Source organism: Mesocricetus auratus, unplaced genomic scaffold (assembly GCF_017639785.1).
Source record: "Mesocricetus auratus isolate SY011 unplaced genomic scaffold, BCM_Maur_2.0 Super-Scaffold_100054, whole genome shotgun sequence".
Taxonomy (NCBI): domain Eukaryota; kingdom Metazoa; phylum Chordata; class Mammalia; order Rodentia; family Cricetidae; genus Mesocricetus; species Mesocricetus auratus.
In genome coordinates, this window is record NW_024429231.1 from 2,204,650 (window position 1) to 2,223,200 (window position 18,551).

At 51.6% G+C, this 18,551-nt stretch overlaps 1 protein-coding gene across 1 annotated transcript in view; it reads right to left on the reverse strand.

The window, feature by feature from the left end:
• Nucleotides 1-7,308: 7,308 nt before the first annotated feature.
• Nucleotides 7,309-18,551, reverse strand: part of Trpm4 (transient receptor potential cation channel subfamily M member 4) — a 29,264-nt gene continuing 18,021 nt past the window's right edge. Inside the window, 11 exon segments of the mRNA XM_005084726.4 lie at nucleotides 7,309-7,613; nucleotides 8,482-8,587; nucleotides 8,660-8,732; nucleotides 8,887-9,019; nucleotides 9,171-9,367; nucleotides 10,780-10,957; nucleotides 11,055-11,229; nucleotides 11,497-11,629; nucleotides 13,344-13,760; nucleotides 17,387-17,461; nucleotides 17,897-18,009. Of these exon segments, the coding sequence (XP_005084783.2) occupies nucleotides 7,609-7,613; nucleotides 8,482-8,587; nucleotides 8,660-8,732; nucleotides 8,887-9,019; nucleotides 9,171-9,367; nucleotides 10,780-10,957; nucleotides 11,055-11,229; nucleotides 11,497-11,629; nucleotides 13,344-13,760; nucleotides 17,387-17,461; nucleotides 17,897-18,009 (1,605 nt within the window). The 3' untranslated portion in view covers nucleotides 7,309-7,608.

Below are 18,551 nucleotides of genomic sequence, written 5' to 3' on the forward strand. Positions count from 1 at the left end.
CTTACACCGTCCAGGGAATTAACAGCTGAAGCTGAGAGAGACTTGGCTTTGGTGGAAGAGGATTACACACGGCACACGTGGGTGCTGTGGATCCGAAGCTTAGCTGCATTCTAGTTTCATTGCCCTCTAAGCATCCCCTACAGGAATTTTAATGCAGAAGGAAAATATTGTCATGGAGGATGTTTTTACCACATAAACTGGGGATAAATTAAAAATTTATGTGGAAAAGATCTGAGTTGATTCTAAAAGGAAATTGAGACTTTGTCAGTTAGCAGGAACAGACCCAGCAGAAATTATAGCACCTTTTACTAGTAATGAAATTGACAATTTATGGGTAGAAAGTGAACCCTGGCAAAGAGCTTGTAGTAATTTTTTGGAAGAGATTTTAAAAAATATCCTTCCAGGCAGTGGTGGCTCACGCCTTTAATCCCAGCACTCTGTAGGCAGAGGCAGGCGGATCTCTGTGAATTCGAGACCAGGTCTACAAGAGCTAGTTCCAGGACAGCCTCCAAAGCCACAGAGAAACCCTGTCTTAAAACAAACAAATAAACAAAAAACAAATATCCCTAAAACAAGAGAATTCAACTCATAGAGAGAACTGACTGGATCCTTCCTTGCATTGTATGGGAAGCACCAATAACTGAAGCCCCTACATTCTGTAGTGATGCAAATAAATCAGGAAAGCAGATGATAAATCAGAAAATTTAAGTAAATGGATCTGAGTCCTTATAATTCTGTTCAAAAGTTAGAATTATATGCTATTCTCATGGTGTTAATGGGTCATAAAGAACCTCTCAACATAGTTACTGATTCACAATATGCAGAAAGAATTGTTTTACATATTTATACGAGAATTGACTGTATTATTTATTCAGTTACAAGGCATAATTAGGAACAGGAACCATACCATATAAAACACACATCCAATCCCATACAGACATGCCAGGCCCTCTAACACAAGACAGGGATGAAATTGATCAGCTATTGATAGGAAACATGCTAAAGGCCTGAGAATTTCATTAAAAACAGCATGTCAACAGCAAAGGTTTGAAGAAAAGACTTTTCCATCACTTGGCAACAAGCCAAGGAAGTTATAAGGAAATGTCCTACTTGTTCTTTATACAACCAAATTCCCCTACCTGCGGGAAGTAGCCCAAATGGTACACAAAGGAATGGAATCTGGCAGATAGGTGTGTTCCTTTTTGTAGAATTTGGAAAATTAAAACATGGGCACCTGCTTTGAGTTTGGAAAGACTGATTTGGTAATTACACATTTGCTCGAAGTTGTGGTCATCATCATGGGCATATCTTCACAAATAGAGACTGACAATGCTCCCGCATATGTCTCTAAGAAAATGAAACAGTCCTTTGCTTATTATAATATAAAGCATATTACTGGTATACTATACAATCCTACAGAGCAAGCAGTTATAGAAAATTCAAATTGAACTCTAAAGGATATGCTAAATGAACAGAAAGGGCTGATTTAAAAAAAACAGAAATAGATTGCATAGAGCTTTATTAACTTTGATTTTTCTGAATACTAATGAGAACAAAACAGAACAACAGTTGTGGAGAGACACTGGATAATGGAAAAACTTCAGAATCAAATCAGCCTGTATACTATGAAGATGTGTTGACCTCTGAATGGAAACCAGGACATGTATTACATTAAGGATGAGGTTTTGTTTTTGTTTCAAAAATTGAAGAAAAGCTATGGATATCATCAAAATTGATAAACATGAGGTTTGAACACTATTGTGCCCAAGTTGCAAAGTCCCCAGAGACCACCAGGGAGACAGACCCACTAAACTGAAAATGCAAGGCTTAATGATTGTTCATCCCATGACAGGGACCCCATCTAGCAAGCTGTCACAGCAGCCCCCAGAGGGAGAGAAGTTCCCGGTCTGCTGCTAGGTTTTAAAGACAAAAGTCACAGGATTACATCAGTAGGTACAGGTTGGTTTCTGATTGGTTGACATTTGGGAACAATCGGGAGAATTTCTCAAAGTCATATTTTGGCATGAAATACCTGTGTACCACTTGTTTTCATTGGTCAGTGCTGAGAGGGAACATTCTGTGGTTTCTAAGCAGGTGACCTGTTGTACATAGATACCAATAGTTTTCAGAACTATATCCTGGAGACTACAGGGGAGGTTTTGGTCTCCCCTGGAATTTCTTTTGTGGCCAAACAGTTCCCAGGAACCAAGCATCTAGGAGGCTTGTGGTAGGAGGTCTGGAATTTCTTTGTGTTCAGTTTTGGCCCTAGACCCGGAAGGCCAGAGGATCTGGAGTTTCCTGTGTCAGAGGCCTACGTGTCTTTTCTGTAGCCTGCCATGGTTACTAAAGCAGGGGGCTGAGTGAGGGTCTGGTCCCTTTATTTCTAAAGTATTAGAAGTAAAGCCCTTGAGTTTAGATTACCCTTTTCAAACAAGACACCTCTTAATTAGAAGTGATAGTTTACAAGCAACATGACCACTTAATCAAATGGTTTTCATTTGATCAAATATAACTTGCCCAAAGAGAACCTCCCCAAAATTTAGGGTTGGGTATCCAGCTAGGGAATCCAAAGACATCTGAACAAAAGGAACAATCATCCAGAAATGTTGTCCCAAGAAAAGGAGTAAATTGGTCTATTGGTATATCATATTTTCAACAGGATAAAATTTCATAAATCTTCCCAAATGTTTGTTTCTGGCTCTCTCTACAGACATATAATGCAAATGGTCTTTTAATAGTCTCAATCCAATTAAAGATTAAAGCTGGCTTTGGAGTTGGAATGTGGCTCTCTCCTCTAAACCTAAGCATGCTTGCTAAAGTAAAATCCAAAATCTGTCTCATGTCAGAAGAGCCACCTGATATAGAAAACAAAAAAATATTTCAAGCCTATTGCACTTTCATTAATCTCTCAATCTTTTGCCTATATATTGACTTTTAACAGCATAAATAGTATATTTATATAAGAATCTATAAAATTAATATATATTCAAAGTTTTTGTTGTGATAGTAATGGTCATATAGAGTATGAAATAATTCTGGAAAAAGGTTTCCTCTACCTTCCTGTACATGATTTTGGGTTTGAGTCTCTATCAGTTTTCTGCAATGAACCATGACCACACCTAACGGTGACCTCTGAAGTCTCCAAAAGGAGGATGGGCCCCACAACCACAGTTTCTCCAGGACTATGACAACACCATGACGCTGAGTAACACACAGCTTGCCTTCTAGGCTCTGGCTGGCTCCACTCCACTGCTGCTCTGTTGCTGGTTGTCATCTGACATTACTGGCATCTCAAAAACACACGCGGGTGTCTTCTTCTGCATCTGGGCTGCACTTTCACCAGTAGCCTCTCATAGGCTGTCTTCAAAAAGTATTTGAGTTTTGCATGGGGCTCTACTGTATATTCACATTAGGTATATATAGGACTCTTTTAAAATATAAATTTTAGCTTGTGGGCCAGTAAAACTAGGTCACTGGCCAGATTTAGCTCACAGTCAGTCATTCGCTGATCTAGAGCATGGCAGTCCAAGGAAACCTCTGACCAGGCCACAGTTAATCACGCCTGCATGAGGGTGTGTGTGTGTCATTGGACTGTGTGGTGAGTGTTGTGGACTGAACTGAATGCCTTGTTCATGGTAAGCAAGGGAGGTTTCAACCCCTGAGCCACCCTCAGTCCCCGGGGGACTCTAGGCAGGGGCTCTACCCCTGAGTTACATTCCCAGCCTTGTATTGTTGTTGTTCTAACTTGGGGCAGTCTCACTAATTTCCCGGGCGGCCCTGAATTCATTCTACAGCCCAGATTGACACCTCAGCCCCTGAGTGCTGACCTTACAGGCCCGTGACACCACGGTAGACTGAACCAACTTCGTTGTCAGGTTGTTCAATGGATAAAAGGTACTCCAGTCCCCAGGGAGGCTTGGCAGCAGGATCTTAAATTTTCAAAACAGTCAGTCTGCGCAGCCCCTGCCCACTGCGGTCTCAGCTGTCATGAAAGACACAACCAAGAAGAGAGGAAGTTTCTGGGGACGGCCACACGCGCTGACCAAATGGTCTAAGTTGTGTGAACCTGGCGTTGAGGCAGGTGGAGCTGGAGTCGGTCCTCAGCTGAGTTTTGATCAGTTTCCTCCAGCGGCTGGTGGGGTTGAGGACATAAGCGATCCAGAGAAACCTTTAATAGAGACTCTGGTGGCTGCTGCCACCTAGCGGACACATCAGCCGTTACCGCAGTCCCGCCCACAGTCACTCAAGGGGGTCTCTGTGAATTCAGGGACCAGGCTTTATTTAGCAATGTAGGATGTGAAGAGATGACTAAAACTTTATATAAAGGGGCTGTTGCTACTTTTTCAGGCAAAACCAAGATGACTCAACTAAGGGTGTGGTGAAGGTGTGTGCCTATAATCCCAGATCCTGAAAGAGTGGGGAAGGAGGATAGTGAGTTCGAGGCCAGCCTGAGCTGCAGCGCAAGACTCTGTCTCATAGATAAATAGAAATAAACAAGCGCCCTGAAATAGTCCGGGGACCGGAGAGGGTGGGTTCTTGAACACAGAGTTTTAGCAGTCAGTCTTCTGCTAACCAACCCTGAAATGGGGTGTGAGGTTGGGAAATGAAAGTCTCAGGGCTCCCGCCTGTCCTTGCAAGGATCCCTGAGAACGATTGATGGAGGCCTTCTCCAATTGCTTGTCCTCGGGCTGCATCCAGCAGGCGGCGCTGTGGGAGCGGAAAGTGGCCCCGATGATCCCTGAAGGAAGCAGCACCAGAGTCCTTTTCTTCCTCCTCTTTGCGGGGAAAGTATCGCGCGCGCGTGTGTGGAGAGGGCGGCTCCTGATGGGGATCCCCTGGTTTCCTGGTAACGGAAGTCTCTGCGACAGCCGCTCACGCCACACGTCCACGGCCATGGACAGCCCGGAGCTGCTACAGGCTCCTTTCCCACTGGGAGCCTCGTCAGTTGTTTTAGGTGTCTCCCCTCCTTGGGAAACGCAGAACTTTAGTCAGGAACTATACCTGCGACCACCAGCCGGGACAGCGAAGACCGCGCTGAGCTTCCTGGTTCGGGCACCAGTGAGGATGCAGGGCAAGCAGGGTCAGCACCAGGGGTCCCTCCCGCCACCACAGGCTCCGCCCACCGTCTGGTGGCGCCTCCAGCCTTAACATCAGGTCCTCCCCGTACCCAGCTTGGCCCGAGAAGGCATCCTGAGCGGTTTGCCAGGCGCCTTCGGTGGGAGCTCTCTGCACTGACGTTGCCATTCTGCCCTGGGTGGGAAACGTGATCATGTGCTTACACAATTTGTTCTCCAGCAGGGGGCGCTGTTTGGAGGGAACTGTGGACTGATGACTACAGGAAGTGGGTGACTGGCAGTGGGCGTGGAGGGCTGTAGTCTAGCGCTGTTCCGCTTGTCTCTGGGTCCTGCAAGCCATGATGTGAACAGGCTAGCGCCACGGACGCACTGTCACCACGCCGCCTTAATCACGGTGGACTGAAATAGACGAGTCCCCCTGCTCCTCTGCCTGGCACCTGTGTAACAGACACAGACCCTCGATCCCGGTCACCCCTCCACTTGTGTGATGGGGATTCGTGCTACCTCCTGAGCTATGCGCCCCCTCCTTCCTATCCCAGAGGGTCACACTTTACTAAACTCTCCAACACTGCCAGCAGTGCGGCTTGACGTTGCCTCTGACAAGTTAGTCCTACGGAGACAAGGATGCTGCTACGAGACACAAGACTCCAGGATGAGAGAGAGGTCCCCCCTACTCACAGACCACACATGTGGTTCCCCTGGACTTCAAAACTCCAAGAGAGGTGGACATCAAGGCTCCATGGGGTCCAGGAAAAAAATGCTACTCCAGGGATAAGATTGGTTTAAAGGATTCTTTCTTGGGGGAATTGTTTTGTTTTTTCCCTTACAGGGTTTCTCTGTGTGTCGTTGGCTGTCCTGGAACTCACAGAGATCCGCCTGCCTCTGCCTCCCAAGTGCTGGGATCAAAGGCGTGCGCCACCAACGCCCGGCTAATGGATTCTTGCAAAAGGAACGTCCACTCAAATTAAACCTTCTGCAGTGGAGTTTCTTCCTGCGGGCTATTCTGGTTTCTAAATCAAAGAAGGCTAGGGTCTGGGGATATAGCTAGCACCATTTCCTAGAGTCCAGAGAAGGACTAGGGGAGTGACTCGGGGGAGTGAGTTTCTGTCTAGAGTCTCCCAGTGAAGGGTTGGGAAGGGCTGGGGGGAAGGGTATTACTCAGTGCTGGAAGACCACTCCCCAAATTTCCTCTGAACTTCATCCCTACTGTGGCATGCATATGCCCACCCATATACATTGGAACACACACACACACACACACACACACACACACACAGAGTAAATTAAGTGGAATTTTTAAGTCTAAATTTCTAGCACGAAAGAAAATGGATCTGCTCACACTGCACATCGGGAAGTGTTGGTACCTCTGACCCACCCAGCCCCGTACCAGCTGCACAGAAGTGGTGTGTCAGCTAGTGCCGGCACCAGCCCTTTTGACTGCCACCATGGTTACTGTTTGGGTTGGTGGAATGGAGTCAGCATTTCCCGGAAGAGTCTGGTTGCTGAACTCTTGGCCATGTTCCAACATGACTCCTCACCCAGAGAGGCAGACAGCTGGAACCCCTCCAACTCGGAGGCTGTTTTGGTTTTAATTTTTGGATGTGTTGGCTGCTGGTGGGTTTCTTACTATTTAACTAATAACTCTGTCAGCTCAGCCTTGTCATTACCAGCTTAGTTTGCTATGGGTTATTTAGTTAAATTACGATGTATAACGATGTGGGTTTGTCTCTCCCCCGCCCGAGTGTGGCCTGCAATTTCCCACTAATTAGACTTTGTAAAGACATGTACGCATTTGCTCAGATCTGCATCATCTCTCTGTGTGAGCGTGGTGCCCACCCCTCGCCAGGACCAAGTCTCTCATTACAACCCGGTTACGTTCCCACGGGAAAGCAGACTCTTCCTGTCTCCTGAAGGAGGTGCTGGGGCTTTGTCAGCAGGTGTGGTCTGAGGAGGGACAGACCCCCAAGATTAAGGACCCCAAATCCCCAGCCTACCTCAGCCACCAAAGTCTTTTTTTTTTTTTTTTTTTTTTTTTTTTAGTTTTTCGAGACAGGGTTTCTCTGTATTGTTTTGGAGGCTGTCCTGGAACTCGGTCTGTAAACCAGGCTGGCCTCGAACTCACAGAGATCCGCCTGCCTCTGCCTCACGAGTGCTGGGATTAAAGGCGTGCGCCACCACCACCCGGCCAAGCCACCAAAGTCTTAACCCACCTGCACGAGTCAGGCAAGCCACGATCTGTCAAATGGCTTTATTGTCCCCATTGTGGGGAAGCTGTCAATAGGGTCTGTGGTCCCTGTAGCCCCAGGACCCTCTGGCGGGGCCCAGAGTTGCCAGCTCAGAGTTTGATCCACCCAAGGTGGGGCTGCCTCCGGGAGGACCAGGCCTGCTGGGGTTCCCGAGGTGACACTCCACGGTTTTGGGACAGCAATCCACAAGCATGAGCCCGTGGTGAGGATAAGGCCACCAGCTGTGTAGGTTGAGGCAGGAATGAACCCTCCATGGATGCAAATACGTAGAAATCCACCAGGAACACTCAGTCTAGAAGAAACAGAGGAGACAGAGGTGATGACCAGGGAAAGGCAGAGCAGCAAAAAGGAGACGCGGTTAGCTCTCACTGGACCCTTGACGCAGCCTGGAGGCTTTAGAGAGGAGAGCCTCAGCTGAGGGTCTGTGAATAACTAAATGGCCTGCGGGCCTGTCCTTGGGGTCTGTCTCGATTGCTAATTAGTAAGGAGGGCCCGCCCACTGTGGGCGGTACTATCTCCTGGGGGAAGAGTCCTGAACGGGAGAAGAAAGCTAACTAACTACACCAAAGCTTTTCTTTGTTGCTCTGGCTGTGACTGTCGGGTTAGAGGTAACTTTCCAGTTCCCGCCCTGCCTTCCTCCCCGATGGGGTGCAACCTGGAAGTGGAAGGCAAGTGAGTCCTTCATCTCCCAAGTTGCTTTGGTCGGTGTTTTCATCACACCAAGAGAACGGGAAACCAGAACCAGCACGCTAGGGTGAGCATAGCACCCACTTCAAAAGCAGGGGAGCCAGGCAGACACAGACCCATCTCCCCGGGCTCACTGGCCAGCTGGCCTAGCCAACTGGAGGACTTTGGGCCCAGGGAGAGATCCTATCCCAAAGAATAAGGTGGAGAGAGAGAGTGGAAGGCACCAGATGTCCAGCCCCGGGCTCCACGCCGGCCCCGGGCTCCACGCCGGCCCCGGGCTCCACGCCGGCCCCGGGCTCCACGCCGGCCCCGGGCTCCACGTCCGGCCCCGGGCTCCACAGGTACGCACTCAAACCAGGAACACACATCCCACACAAGCAGAGTCAACAGAGTCTGCAAAGACCAAGCAAGGGACCCAGGGACACCGGGAGGATACACGGGTAAATCCTGCAGAAGCCCAGGGCCACACTGACCTTTGGACCCAGGTGGGCTTGGAGGGGGCGGCCCCCCTGGGGGCAGCAAGGCAGAGCTGCTAAGGGCCTCGGCCACCCAACTGAGGACTCGGGTACAGTGCTGGACCTGGGAAGAAAGAGGTACTTCAACCAGGTGGCCCTCCCTGCCGGTGCCCCTCGGCCACGCCCAAGTCCTCACCTCTCTCTCCAGCCCCTTCAGACGCCGCTCATACTCTCTAATCTGTCCCAGCTGCTTCAGCGCTGTGTCCACCCTAGGAAGAGACCACGAGAGCCCGGGTCCAGCCGGCCTGCAGAAGCCACGCCCCCTGGAGCCGCCAACGGGACGCAAGCCCATCCCTGCATCCTCCCTGCTGAAGTCGCAGCATCCCACCCGGGGATCCTGCCCACCCCAGGCCCCTGCCTCACTTCTGGGACGTGCGTTTCAGACGCTCGGAGTCACTGTCTCGCTTGTCACGAGCTTGGGCCAGTAAGAAGTTCTCTTTGCGCACAGACTCCCAAGTGAGCAGCTTCCGCTCCGCCTCCTTAGTAAGATAGACACCTGCGGGGCCAAGCCCAGGGGTCAAGCGGCCTCTCCCGGTCCCCAGAGCCACCGACTTCTTCAGACCCCGCCCCCCGAGGCCCGCCCACCTGCCTGTCTTCCCCTCCCCCGCCCGAGTCCGGCCCCCTCGCAGACCCAGCTCCATTCTCACGGAAGTGCTCGAAGACGGGGGAGGCGGGCAAGTTAGCCCTGTGACACCTGCGCAGCCACCTGACGAGGAGGCGCACGTGAGAGATGATAATAAGGGGCGGCGCCAGCGCAGGCCGAGAGTGGAATTCCCGGATGAGGCTGTAGCGCTGTGCCTTCCAGTAGAGGTCGCTGTTGTCTTGCACTTTGCTGAAAGTGTAGCTGGGGAGACCAGAGGCCAAAGATCACTGGAGGCCAATGAGGACCTCGATCATATGATTCGGTTATCAGTCAACATAAAGAAGTAGGAGGCCCGCAGAAATGGCTCAGCAGTTAAGAGCGCCTGGCTCCTGCTGAGGACCCGGGTTCAGTTCCCAGCACTCATGAGGTGACTCACAAGCATCTCAACTCCCATTTTCAAAAGATCCAGCGCCCTCTTCTGGTCTTTGCTTCTCTAAGCTCATGTGGTGTGCAAACACTCATACCCTCGTAATAAAAATTAAGTTTTTGGTCTGGTCTACAAAGAGAGTTCCAGGACAGCCAGCACTGTTACTCTATCTCAGAAAAAAACAAACAAATAAATAAAAATAAATAGATAAAGTTTTTGTATGCAAGTGTTTGTGGAGACCAGAAAAGGGTGAGATCCCTGGTAAGCTGAGCTCCAGCCATTCGTCCTATGTGGGTGCTGGGGTCTCTGATCCTCATGATTGAGCTGCAAGTGTTCATTTAATGTGTAGGTGCGTGCATGTATGTGTATGCATGTGTGTGTTCGTGTGTGTGCATGTGTGTATGTGTGTGCACGTGCGTGCGTGCGTGCGTGTGTGTGTGTGTGTGCCCGCGCGTGCGTGTGTGTGCGTGTGGAACCCAACAGATTGACAGCCTGGATGTCATCCTCAGGATGCTGTGTACCTTTGAAGCCCAGCTGGTTCTAACAAGGACGTTAAGCTCAGTGTCTCGCCTTGCAAACAAAGGTAATTCCAAATGGGCCAGCGATCTACAAACCAGAGCTCAAATCCAAAAGTCTTATCGGGAAACCCAGAAGCCCATCTCCAGACTATGAACTATCAACAGACACTCATATGCAAGAGCATAGGCCACAAAAAACAAACAAACAAAAAACAAACAAAACCTCAGGCTGGAGAAACAGCTCAGCTAAGGTTAAGAGCCCTGGCTGCTCTTGCAGAGGACCCAGATTCAGTTCCCAGCACCCACATGGTGGCTCACAACTCCTGTAACTCCAGTTCCAGAAGATCCAGTGCCTCTCCTGACCTCTGTAGGCACTGCACACACAGTACATACACATACATGCGGGCAAAATATTTTACACATAAATAAAATAAACTACAAGCAACAAAAAAATAATTCGATAAAGTGGACCTCATCAAAATTACAAGCATTTGGCGCACGGCAGCCACACATGCGACCCCAACACTGGGGGAGGCAGCTAGAGGGAGGATCGCCCTAAATTCCAAGACCAGCCTGGGCTACAGGGTGAGAACCTGCCTCCGCATGCCAAAACAGCAGCGACAAGTCCAAGTCAGGCCCGGGGTCTGGCCAGCACTGGTGAAGGTCAGGCCACGGGTACATTGAGCAGGCCCAGGCGGGAGGAGCTGGGATGGCGAGGCCAGGCTCACCTGAACATGGCGATGAGCAGATTGAGTAGCAGAATGTTGGCCACCAGCAGGAAGACGATGAGGAGCAGCACCACCAGCCAGTTGGCATACTGGGACACACAGAAGCCCGAGACGCGCCCTCCTGGGGAAGCCCAGGAGCCCTGCTCCTCAGAGCAGTTACTTGGATTCATGAGGGCCACTGCAGGGGGGTGGCAGGTGTGTGTGAATCCGAAAGTGGAAACTGAGAAACGGTCAGAGAGACAGGACACAGACCCGGCTGGAGAGCCCCTCCCTACCGTCCATCTCCTCCTGGGGAATTTGCCCAAAGATCTGCAGATAGGGACGGTAGAAGACGCGACGCAGGATACTCGGTAGGTTGCGGTCCTGGGGTCTCAGGATCCCCTCTGTGGCCACTCCATAAGCCACAAGCCACACGCAGAGAAAGAAGAGGAAGAAGAAGACGTCCTTCATCTGGAAGCAGAGGAAGATGGGGCTGAGTCTGTCCCGGCTCCACCCCTCCCCACGCCCTGGCTACCCCTTAGACACTCAGCATCTTCAGCGGCCTGCCTCTTCCTGCCCTGACCATCCCAAAAGCCCCGCCTCTCCCTGGCCACACACACACACACACACACACACACACACACACACACACACACACACACCCGCCTACCCTATCCTTAGACCTCATCCAGTCACTTAAAGCAAAGCCCACCCCTTCACTCCAGGTCCCAGCCTCACCATCTTGCTCACGATGACAATCTTGGGCCCCAGCTGTTTGTTCACCGTGAAGATGTGCAGCAACCGTAGTGTAAAGACCATGAAGTCGAGGCAGAGGACTGTGCGTCCCAAGTCATACAGCCCGGGGGTGAGCCTGAGGGTCAGTCACAGAGCCCGAGGTCAGTCACACAGCCCGGGGTCAGTCACACAGCCCGGGGGTCAGCCTGAGGGTCAGTCACACAGCCCTGAGGTTAGCCTGAGGGTCAGTCACACAGCCCGGGGTCAGTCACACAGCCCGGGGGTCAATCACACAGCCCAGGGGTCAATTACACAGCCCAGGGGTCAGCCTGAGGGTCAATCACACAGCCCAGGGGTCAATCACACAGCCCAGGGGTCAGCCTGGGGGGTCAATCACACAGCCCAGGGGTCACAGCCCGGGGCTCAGCCTGAGGGGTCAATCACACAGCCCAGGGGTCAGCCTGAGGGGTCAGTCCCACAGCCCGGGGATCAGCCCCACAGCTCAGATCAGGGATGTCTCCTCAGATAAGGTTGAGGCCACACAGGGAGAATCTGACCACCCCACCTTTCTCTGGTCTCAGTGTGTTGGATGGTTTCCTAAGAATCATGTTAGCGGCTTGCCCCGCCACACGCCTGTCATCCCAGCTGGGGAGGCTGAGACAGAGATCTTTGGGAGCTCCAGGCAGGCATGGTGTAAAAGGCTAGTGTCAGCTCAGGACCCCCAAGACTGAGTTCTCACACAAAGGGGGTTTATCTGTCCCGAGGGACAGAGGGCAGAGATCGGAGACAAAGACAGGAGACAGAGGGTGGGGGACAAGGGAGAGGGGGCAGGGATGCCTGTCCCTCTGGATAGAAGGAGACAGGCATGGGACATGGGCAGCTTACAAAGGTACCGGGGAACCCCTGTGTTTGGACGAGGGGTTTAATTTGAATTGGGCATGTTGATTAGGCGAGCCAAAGAGTGCTTCCGGCTGTTGGGCCTTGGTAGTCAGCCTCAGGAGGACAAACAAGTCTTTGGCGGCAGCTTTAGGAATGTAGTCTAACGGTTTTTAGCAAGGCAGGGGGTCGGGGAGAAGGGCCAGGGCCACACACTAGAGCTGACTAGTGAGTTTCACCTGGCCTGCACAGGGAGTTCCACACCAGCCTGGGCCACAGAGTGAGACCCTGTCTCGAAGAGGGGGGAGAGGGCCCCTAAAATATGGAGTTGTCTGAGCTGCATACGTGAACAATTTGCAGGAGACAGGCCGACAAAGGCTGTAAGTCTGATGTGATTGACAGCTTCACGGTACAAAATGCCAGCTATTGCCTAGCACGCCCTCAAGGGGGCGCTCACGGCTCCTTCTGTGGGTCAGACAGGCAAATGGGTGAAGCTATTTAGACAGAAACGTAACCGCTCCACGCGCCCTTTGACCCACTCCCTTTACACCAGGGGTGTAAACTTTTATTTTTTGCAACAATAAAAATTAGAAATAGAAATAACCCAAGTGTCCATCTGGATACTTAGAGGATGGTTCATCATTTAGGCTGGCGCCGTCTTCTCAGACAATACATTACACAAAATAAAGCCTGGGACAAACAGAAACAGTAGTTTCTCCGTTTGAATAAATTATCCATGCCAGGTTACTCTGTTTCATCCTCACGAGGCCTGGAGGAAGCCTCCTCGTGTGCCAGTTGAGGGACGCTTCTAAAGGGAGGTAGCTGTCTATCACCGGGGGAATGAATCTAGGACCTTGAAAATGTTAGGTAGGCACTCTACCTCTGAGCCACAGCGGCAGCCCCCCACCCCCGGAGCGTTCTAGGCAGGGGCTGTGCAATAGTCCCTTCTTCACTGGCCAAGGCTGCTCACTCACCTGCAGCCGACGCCTAGCAGGAAGCAGGTGAGTGCCAGCAGGTCGCACTGGTTCCAGCTGTCTGAGAGGTAGAGATGCAGACGATGGCGCAGAGGGGCTTGGCCGGGCCCGGGCCCCCCGCTGGCCAGGCTACCCCAGCCACCGCCCAGGCCCTGACGCAGCTCTTCGCACAGCAGCGTGAAGGCCCAGAAGTACAGCAGCAGCTCGAAGACACCGGGCTTTGCGGGCTGGAAATCCACCAGCAACACGCGCGCAAACAGCAGCAAGAACAGCAGGTAACTGATCACGTTGCCCAGGAAGGCGGTCACCGGGGAGCCCCAGAAGTGCGACCAGCGCTTGGCGCAGCCACCGCAGCAGCGGGCACACGCCGGCCGCCGTCGCCTCTCCAGGGCCACCTTTGCTGAGGGCTCCGCAGGCCTGCAAGAGAGCGAGCCTCAAAGACCCCCGAGCCTGGACTGGCTTCCCGCCTTGCGAGCTCCGTACCACGTCACACTCTGGACACACGAAGACACAGGCTCGCCCAGCACATTCGAGACTGAGACAGGAGGATTGCCTTCAATTTGAGTCCAGCCTGACAATGAGCGAGGGAGGGGGAACCGAGAGCACGGTGTGGGGCTCAGGCCTGCAGTCATTCCACTTTGGAGTCTGAGGCAGGAAGAGTGCCACGTGTTTGACGGTGCCAGCCTGAGCTTTGTGAAGACACACACACACACACACACACACACACACACGCACACACGCACGCACGCACGCATGCACACACACACACACAAACAAACCAAGGACAAACAAGTAAGGAAGAAAAGAACAAAAACAAAAACTGAGCCTCAGCCAGGAGTGGTGTCCACCAACTTTGCCACAGCAGAGGCAGGCAGGTCTCTGTGAGCTGAGGCCAGACCTGTATCTACCTAGTCAGTTCCAAGCCAGACAGGGCTCTACAGAGAAACCTGTCTCAAAAACAAACAAGCAAGCACTGAGCACAACATCCTGTTTCTAAACATCGAGCAGAAGGAAACTAGCCTAGAAGATGCAAACAGGACAAAGCCAGCAAGAAAACACCATGTAGACTCAGTTCTGCACAGGGACGCTTGTAGAACATGCAGACCTACAGGGAAAGCCAGCAGGCGAGCTCTCAGCTGGGGCCGGGAAAGTGGCAGCTGAAGGGACTGAATTCCTGTGCTAGAAGTCTGTTTAAATCAACTGGACTGGAGAGACGTCTCAGTGGAAGACCTGGGTCCAATTCCCAGCACCCACATAGCAGCTCACTGTCTGTAACTCCATTTCAGGGGACCTGACACCTTCACACATACATGCAGGTAAAACTATATATGTATGAGAAGAGGCCCCTGTGTGTTTAGCATTCTTGGTTTCCTAGTGATCTGTGGGCACAGGGACCTTTGTGTCCCCAGTACTCTGGCCTTGAGTGGAGACAGGTAATTCTAAACCACTCAATACACCACACAGCATTGTCACCTACTCTTAGGAATTAATCCGTGACCAAAGAAAACGCTCCGCAAAAACAAGCATCCTACAGGCTTAATCTCATGAAACTGATCCCCAAGGTAGGAGAGAACCGGCTTCTACAAATTGTCCTCTGAACTTATACCCGTGCTGTGGCATGCACCCTTCTCCCCCCTCAAAAAACCCCACACATGCACAAATTTAAAAAAGGAAAACGTGACTTAGAGGAAACTGGAGGGGGCTGGAGAATCAGCTCAGCAATTCTGAGCACAGGCTGCTGTTGCGGAGACCAGGTTTGACTCTGTACCTGAGCACTCCTGCAGGGATGCTGTCTGCGGGGCAGATCACTCCTGCAGGGATGCTGTCTGCATCCCTGTTACTATCAGATAGCCTAATTCTTACTGAGCTATCTTTAGCCCCTGTCTTCGGTATCCGATATTCAGATACAAAGTTTGCAAAGTATTAACTTCATAAAGCCCTATTCTCCACCAACAGACAGCTAAGAATGTGGGAGATGGCACCTGCGCCCGTGGAGATGGCACCTGCGCCCGTGGCTTCGGCTCTTCTGCCTGCTCAACCCAATCACTTAATGGCCTTTTTTTTTTAAAGACAGGGTTTCTTTGTGTAGCTTTGAAGACCAGGCTGGCTGGTCTCGAACTCACAGAGATCTGCTTGCCTCTGCCTCCCGAGTGCTGGGACTAAAGACGTGCGCCACACTACCTACCTTACCTAATGGCTTTTTGTTTTTGTTGTTGTTGCTGTTTTCTCAAAACAGGGTTTCTTCTCCTTCCTTCCTTCTTTTCTTCCTTCCTTCCTTCCTTCCTTCCTTCCTTCCTTCCTTCCTTCCTTCCTTCCTTTCTGTTTTGTTTTTCTCTGTGTAACCACCCTGGCTGTCCTGGAACTTGCTTTCCTGTAGACCAGGCTGGCCTCGTGCTCACCTGCCTCTGCCTCCCGAGTGCCACCACGGCCCAGCCAAGACAGACAGGGTTTCTGTGTAGCCATGGCTGTCCTGAAACTCTATCTGTAGGACCATGTATTTTTTTAAATGCCTTGATTTATGACTTTCTTTGTTTTGTTACTATAAAATCTCCATGAACCTGTTCTCACGTTGGACTACAGAACTAAATTAGCTCAGTGTTCCCAGGTCATTCATTATCTGGCTCTAGAATAAGCTATCTCTTATTCCATTTGAGGTAGCAGCTGTGGGGGGTTGTTTGTCTGTTTTGGGGTGTGTGGGGGTGGGTGTTGACACTTCCCAGCATCCACATGGAAGCCCAGAACCCTGTGTAACTCCAGCTCCAGGGGATCCAACGCCCTCTTCTGGCCTCAGAGGGCAACTGCACTTACATGCATATACCCCACAACACACAAATCCATACATAGACACATAACTTAAAATAAAATAAAGTCTTTTAAGGTGTTTAAAGTGTTAATCCAGCACAGCCTGCCAGTCTCCTGTCTTGGAGTCCTCCCCAGCCCCAGGCAGTCTGAGTCACCTGAGGGGGGGAGAAACCCTCCCAGACCAGCGCTCCTAACCCTGCACAAGCATCCTAACCCAGAAAAACTTTTCCTTTTCCATGTCTTTTGTTTGTTTGGACTCATGCCGAAGCCCGGCCATGCTTTCCTTGGTGCTTTTGGGCCTTCCAATTTATTCTCCAAAGCACTACCCCCATCTTTCCACCATGCCAAGGCTTGCCAACCTCTTTCCTCCCTCCTCTTCCCAGTCCTTTCTAGTTTATTTATTTATTTATATTGACCAGACTAAGAACCCGGGCAGGTGGAGATGAGAGGTCCACACTTGATGTCTTTCTGTCCCGTGGCTTGCTGCCTGGGCTCCACAGCCCGGTGGGCAGAGGCCAGGGACCCTTGTGCCCCTGGCTCCCAGCACTAGTGCAGACAGGCACAGCCACGCCTAGATTTTTATTACAGGAGCTGGGAGTCTGAGGCCCGTCCCTCATGCTTGTGCATCAGGCACGGCACTGGCTCCCTCCTCCCCATTTCGTTTTGGTTTTGTAGGTTTTGTGTTGTTTGTTTGGCTGGGGATAGAACCCAGGACCTTGAATAGATTAGACAAGTACTCAGTCTACATATACTGAGCCTGTGCCGTCTGGTCTTCACGGAGAGCCCAGCGGTGGTGCACGCCTATAGTCCCCGCACTCAGAGGCAGGGGCAGGCGCAAATCCCAGGCCAGCCGGGTCTTCAAAGCGAGTTCCAGGACAGCTAGGACTACACACAGGCCCTGTCTCAAAACTCCAGCAACAAAAGTTGTTTCTCTCCCTCCATCAGGGAATCCGGGCATTGAACTCAGGCCCTTTGTGTGCAAAGTGCCTTTAGCTGCAGGGCCGTCTCGCGAGGTCAGTCCTTGAGCGTGGCCTCCCCGACACTACCTCAGCATCTTAAGTGGCTCGCTGACGCCAACCTCTCCTAAAAGCACAGCTCTCCCTCCAGGCCTTGTTCCAGTGCCCGATGGAAGAGGCAGCCAATGCAACTCCACAGTGGCACCCTCACCCGGCACGCTGAGGTGTCACTCACCCAACGGGACCTGCCCCATTGACGCTATAACACCCTGAGGTGTCACTCACCCAACGGGACCTGCTCCATTGACGCTACAATCCAGGTCGAAGTCGGAGTTCTGTGTGGGCTCCTCCTCTGACTTCCTGCCGTGGGGGCAGGACACAGGGTGAGAGATAGGAAGGTTCTTGAGAAAGACCCAAACCTTTTTAATTTAATTTAATTTTTTTTTTTGAGACAGTGTTTCTCTGTGGCTTTGGAGCCTGTCCTGGAACTCACAGAGATCCGCCTGCCTCTGCCTCCCCAGGGCTAGGAATAAAGGTGTGCACCACCACTGCCCGACGACCCAAACTTATTTTACTACAAACGGTGTAGAGATTAGATGAGTTGCCCTCCTGCAAAACCATGCCTGAAAACTAGAGAAATTGCCTATAGAGATACTGCAGAAGCCGTCCAACAACGCTCACCTTCCAGAACATTCCCTCCAGAGAATGTTTCCAGGGAAGAGCCACTCTGGGTGGGCCGAGAAAGAGGGCAGAGAGAGAGGAGCAGGAAGGGGAGACTGAGCCCAGGCGACTGACCTGAAGGTGATGAGGTTGGTGTAGACCAGGGGGGGGCAGAAGAAGGCGAGGAGCAGGGCCCAGATGGGCGTGGTGCTGTCCATCTCACCCCACCACTTCTGTGTCAGCAGAAACTGTGGGATGAGCGATGCTGGAGCGTGACCCTCCACACAGCACCCACCCCACACCCCGACAGGGCTGAGCCTCCCTGCCAGGGTGCAGAGCGAGCTGACACACGGGGGTCTCAGTGGTGAGAGTCTGGGGGCAGTGGGCGAGCGCAGCCTCCCCAGGGTGGGCCCGTGGAGTGGGGCAGCCAGCCTTTCTTTCCCTTAGCTTTTGGAGACAGGGTTTCTTTGTGTAGCCCTGCCTGTCCGGCACTCACTCTGTGGTGCGGTATCTGCTGTCTATAGACCAGGCTGGTCTCAGACTCACAGAGATCCCGAGTGCCGGGATCAAAGGCGTGCGCCACCACTGCCCAACCAGCTAACTTCTTTTAATGTGTGTGGGTGTTCTGCCTTCATGTATGTCTGTGCACCATTGGGAGGGCTAAAGTTATGCTTTATTATGAAATAAAAATGCTTCAAATTTGGCTTGAAAATTGTGGTAGTAACCCTATTCTTGCCCGGTGGGATTAACGCTAAGGGCATGGTGGCCAGATAGGTAAGAAGAGGGCACC